The sequence below is a fragment of the Tigriopus californicus genome, chromosome 4 (assembly GCF_007210705.1).
Source record: "Tigriopus californicus strain San Diego chromosome 4, Tcal_SD_v2.1, whole genome shotgun sequence".
Taxonomy (NCBI): Eukaryota; Metazoa; Arthropoda; class Copepoda; order Harpacticoida; family Harpacticidae; genus Tigriopus; species Tigriopus californicus.
The window spans coordinates 11,787,353-11,792,932 of NC_081443.1; the positions used below are offsets into that span (position 1 = coordinate 11,787,353).

The 5,580-nt window shown below is 41.4% G+C and overlaps 1 protein-coding gene across 2 annotated transcripts; it reads right to left on the bottom strand.

Moving 5' to 3' along the window:
* Positions 1–880: 880 nt before the first annotated feature.
* LOC131879118 (DNA excision repair protein ERCC-5 homolog) lies at positions 881–5,350 on the bottom strand (the record flags this gene model as incomplete). Of its 2 annotated transcripts, none has more annotated exon segments than XM_059225335.1 (4): positions 881–1,625; positions 1,693–2,239; positions 2,923–4,154; positions 4,657–5,350. In XM_059225335.1, coding segments are annotated over 4 exon segments (3,111 nt in total), but the record flags the coding sequence as incomplete, so codon positions are not given.
* Between the last annotated feature and the right edge of the window lie 230 nt (positions 5,351–5,580).

The window sequence follows — 5,580 nt, forward strand, 5'->3', positions numbered from 1 at the left end:
TTCCTTGCATGTAGGGAATTTGTTTTTGGGAGTCAGGTATGTGTTATGGCCAAATATTTTTTTCATGGAGACACTAAGAGTGCCTTACTACTGTCTTACTAGTAAATATACAAACTGGGCTACCTAAATTTGGAATCTAATCCAATTCATAATGAAAAGCCCATCTTTTAATTAATCAAAACCCAGTGAAAACAAAGCAATGAACCCATGATAACGGAGTTCACTATGGGGGAGTTCACTGTGGGGGAGTTCATTGTGGGGGAGTTCACTGTGGGGGAGATTGACTGGCGGAAAACTACAATGGGAGTTTGCCGTTGGGGGAAACAGATGGCCACCACCGCGGACGCTTCGTATGTCCGGAAAAGGGGATACCTTGAACTCGTTTTTGGCAAGTTGTCAAAACGCATATATTCAATGATAACACTTGGCTTGTAACGTTAAACAATGGCTCATTGTAATCAACTGGTTTTTGGGCGGGAATTTCCATCAGCAGGGGGCGCGTCTAATCGTTCGCTTGGGTAAGTTTAATTTTGCACGTCACAGCTGGCGCCATCTATTGCCTCCATGCCGCACTTACAGTTGCCTTTAAGCTCTGTTATAGCTCCATCTCTTTTGATGACAGTTTAAGAATATGATTGAATTTTCATCCTCTCGCATAAAACTCGGATCCACCCGGATCCCATATAGGAGTACTTTCTTATTTCGTAATTTACCACATTTTGACATTGCTTTATCTTAAAATCTAGAAAGCGCATCGTTCTTATCTTCTTCGTGGTTGATGGAGTACTTCAGGGTCTAATAATAACTTTTTGAATCCAGAACATTTTCTATTAGGACCACGATTCCTTAGATCAATTTAGCAAAAAAATACCAATTCATGTTTTCAAGTATGATTTCATATATTTGATTTCATATAAAATACTGCTTTCAAAATTAGCTGAATAGTGGTTGGCTTTGAGATGCCAATATTCTTGCACTGTCTCATCCTTAATCACTCTCTTCATCTTCAGACAAGTTGTGCTTGGCCAAGACCGTCCTCTGGCGACCTTTTTCTAAAGGCCGTTTCTTTCCTCCTCGCAGTTTTTCTTGGCTCTTCTTGAACACTTCTATGGCCTTCAATTTGGCCTCTTGTTTGCGTGCCTCATCCAAGGCTTTCAGGTACAAAGGAGCCTTATCCGTGGCATTGGCCAGATCCTTTTGAGCCTTCTCCAGCACTTTAGGACTGACACTATCTTGGACTTGGGGTTTTGCCATTGAAGGTTTCTTTGTCTTGGTCACAGACTCGCCCTTGACCGGTTTATTGGTCTTCTTGGATGGCAGTTCTTTACCCATGACTCTGTCAATGGCCGCCTGCATGCGCTTACTATTTTGAAATTGGCCTTTACTGGGTAAGGTGAGTCTTTCTCTTTGGAAAAAGTTATCGATACGTCCTTGAGTAATTTTGACGTTGAACTTTTTGATCACGGGCATGATGATCTCATCAATCTTGACCTTAGGCCAACCAAATTTTTCTTGGGCGTAATCCCTGATCTCGACAAAATTGGGCACGGCCCAAGAGAACTCTTCCAATGAATTATCCACTTTAGGACTGAAATAGGCATCCACAACTTGTTCATTGGGGAAGTCTGAAGTGGAAAAAAATCGTGCTGATAGTAACTTAGAACCCTTTCACTGACAATTTCAATAACTTACTTGGCGGTAATTCCAGTCTCCGTAATTTTTCTTTCAATTTAGATCCAGGGGGCAGTGTGAAGTTTTCATGATGCTTTTTCCACCAATCCGCAAAATGGGTAAATGGTTCTATACCTGATCCTGGAAATTCAGCTAGAACCTCCATAGCCGTGACTGGACCCACTGATTCAATTCCCAAAGTGTAATCACTTCCAGTCATTAGAGCGATTAGGATCATCTTCTCACGACTCAATCCCATGTGTTTGGAAATCTCATTTGCCGTGAAGAGCTCACAGTGCTTGTCTTGATTGAAGAAGTTTTTGTAGACATTAAGCCCGCCAAATACCCAAACATCCGAGTCATCCGTGATGGTTCCATGGGTAAGATTGTTTATGTCTAAGAAGGCACATTGGGCCTCTGCTTCAGAGGGGGACACGATCCAAGGGAGGCCAAACAGTTGTATGAGCTCTTGACAATCTGCATACATCTGGTCGGTTACAGAGGCAGCCAAACGATCTTGTTTGCCTCGTTGGGCAATCAATTGGTTCTGATCTTGTGCCAATTGGTCCTGAAATTAAACGTTAAAAATAGTTTTGGAGGGATGATTTTTTTTTGCATAAAAGATGATAATTGGGACTTGGAAAACTAGTCGCTGAATAAAGGAAGATTCGTGTAAAAAAAATGTTCAAAACAGCAAAAAAAAAAGGTTGTGGAAAAAGCATAAAATTGTAAAAAAAATCTAGAGAGAAGGATTAAAAAAAAAAAAACATTTTTCCTTGAATCATGCTTGTTTTTTTTTCAGATCGGTAAAGCTTTTTCAGTTTTTGGGGTTTATTCACTTTTGTTCAATCTTGCAGTTATCTTAAACAGTTTTGGCTGTACTTGGGCATTGCTTGGCAATAAATTACAAGTGAAGGCTACAACACCTAGGATGTCATTTTAACCCGATAAAATTTGACAGAAAGTTTATAAATGAGGCTAGAAACATTCATTTTCAAAATCGGAAAACAATTCGTTGGGCGAAAAAGATATTAAATGAAGTCTCTTGGAAATAATTTAAGAAAAAGAAGTTTTGGCCTCAAAAGATCGAAAGAAAAGAAGTTCCTTTGACCAAATAGCGAAGAAAAAAATTGGCAATAGCCAAAACGCAGGTGAAACTGAATTTCATATAAACAAAACACTGAAAATTCGTGTTCCCCCAAGACTTACAAATTGATCATGGACTTGAACATTGAGTGGTTTGTCTCATACCTGGATTTGTCGCAATTCGTCTTCAGTGAGTACATTGTCAGGATTTTTAGCGTCATCTTCAGAGGCCTCAATTTTCTTCAAGATAGACTGATCCAAACCAAAATCGTCATTCTCAAGCTGGTTCAGACCAGGTAGGTTTTGGGCTTCAATTTCCGTAACATTGGATTTTTTGCTCCTCACAAATCCGGGAGCAGAGGCACCAAAAACCTCTTTTTCAGCTGGGTCGTCTTCCGTTTGGTCATCAATTAATACCTTGGAATAGGCATTCTTTTCTTGGGCATGAACCTTCAAGGCTCTAAGCAATTCGTTTTCTTCCACATTAGTCTCGACAAGTCTAGTTGGCTCCTTTACCGGTTCTAGAGCAGACCTGGACTTCTTAGCTACAAGAAGTTTTGATTCCTTTCCTCTGGCGTGCATTTCTTGAACCAGATCTTGTCTTTCTTTGTCCAGAAGAGATTTCAAATCGTTTGTTTCCGCAATTTTAGGCCGCTCTGGACTCTTCGTGCCCTTTTGTTCTTCTTGCTCCTCAGCATATTTTGAAGCAATCTGAAGAAAAAGATGTCCGGAGTTTTTCATTTTTTGAGTCAGTTGGGCTGGAATCTCATCTCTGGTCTCAGTCTTTCTGGCCTTTTTCGAAATTTGAGCAAACAGCTCTTCTTTGGTTTCACTTTCGGACAAGGCAGCCTTGGCAATATCCACTTTCACTTCATCTTTTTTGACCTCTGCTTTCTTCAATATTGCGTCCAAAGCCGTGGGATCTGTCTTGGGATCTTTGAAGACGTCAGCAAAAAGGTCGTCTTCCGACGAATCATCCGAATCCTCCATTATTCCGACAGTGATCTCAATACCAGGCTCTTCTTTTTCCATGGGTACTTTAGAATCATCCTCAAATACATCAGCAAAGAGATCATCTTGAACTGGAGCCATCGGATCCACACTTATTTGCATGGGAAGATTTGGAATGCCAGCATCATAAGAAGTGGAAGGCTGCGGCTCATCCTCGGTTTCATCCTCACTCAGCTCCACTTCCTTCTTGATGACTGGAAAACTAAAACCACCACGTCTTGACGAATTTTGAACGCCTGTGGGTTCAAGGATCACAATTTCGTCGTCATGGAATCGATCAGCTTCACTACCCACTTTCTTGGACTCGTAGGGTGTCATAATGTCTGCTTGCGAAAGACCATGATTGGTACTTTCAGCTAGACTTTCGGCAATGGCTCGATCCAAACCTAGATTTCAACATTGGAAAATCTGATGCAACCGAGCTGTGATTCAAAATTCATGTAGTTCCTTGCATTAGAAATATCAGCGATTGTGAAATTTGTCACGCAGTTTCGTGTCAGTTCTAAAGGGTTTTTAATCAATTTACCATGGGAAGTTGTTTAATGCAAATGACAAAAATATTTTTAAAGCCTGTTTTCAGTCTATAGTTGGCTTGAAATTCTACAACATGCATGTTGAATTACTTTCTTAATTGCTCTGAGTTTTGAAAAAATTAAACCACTTATCAAATTGCTCCCCAGCATGAAAAATACAAGAATATAGTTTTACGCAAAATGCAACCCAAATTCATGACTCTTCGATTCAGTTCTAATGTTACCTCGGCTAGCATCTTTCCAAACCATATCTAAACTAGTGTGACAACTCACTGACGTCTGAATCACCTAGAAAAGCCTATGAAACACTCCAAGGATCGCACATCAAAAAATGTGGCACCAGATTTTCCAATACTTAGTTGATCTTCATCCTCAGAATCAGTCTGCAGCTCTCTTACTTCGTCACAACGTTTCACTTTTTTGGATGTCGATGGAGACGGGGGGTTGGCCAAGGAACCATGCTTGAGCCCGTCCAAATACAAGAAATCCTGTCCAGCTAATTCACGTTTGGCCGCTTCTCGTTGGCGTTTGACGCCCGCTCGATCCCCCACAAACAGTTTATGATCCACAATGGTCAAGGCCGTGTCGTTGAGCTCTTTGCCCACGTCATCCAGATTCTTCTGCATTTGGAAACGGTGGCGAAGACGTTCCATTTGAAACCCGGAGAAACTCTGCGCTTCTTTCGGCATCTCGTGCATTTTGCCCCAAGAGCTTTGTTTGCGTTTCTCCCGTAATTCCATAAGCACTTCCACTTGGCGATGCTTGGGCAGTGCCTGAAATTTGGCCCCGTTTACATCAATCTTATGGATATCCGTATGATGATGAATATCCAAATGGGCCAAAATATCCTCGCGTTCCGAATCACTAGAGTCCAAGTCATCCGTCTCATCTGGACCCGTCAGAGCGGGTAGCTCAAAGAGATCCTTCTCCTTGGTTTTGGACCGTTGTCCCAAGAGATTGGCAATCTCGCCTTGACCCTTTTCGGCGATTCGATCCACCATCTGACTCTGACGTTCCAATTGTTGTGCCACCACTTGGGATCGCAAATANGGTTTAGTCAATCAGGGCAGCCAGAGCATTCAAAACGGAGAATGGCAGGTAGTGATTTCCTTCGATTTTTCTGACCAGGTATTAGGGCATGTTAAGTAAAGAAAATTGAAGAAAAATATAGTTGGTCATTGGACATTGAAGCAGTAAAGGAAGATGACGTTATCGTCAAATTTTGAGAGATCACTCCTACTTTTGAGGCTTCATATCTCTTTGCTGAGGGATTAAATTG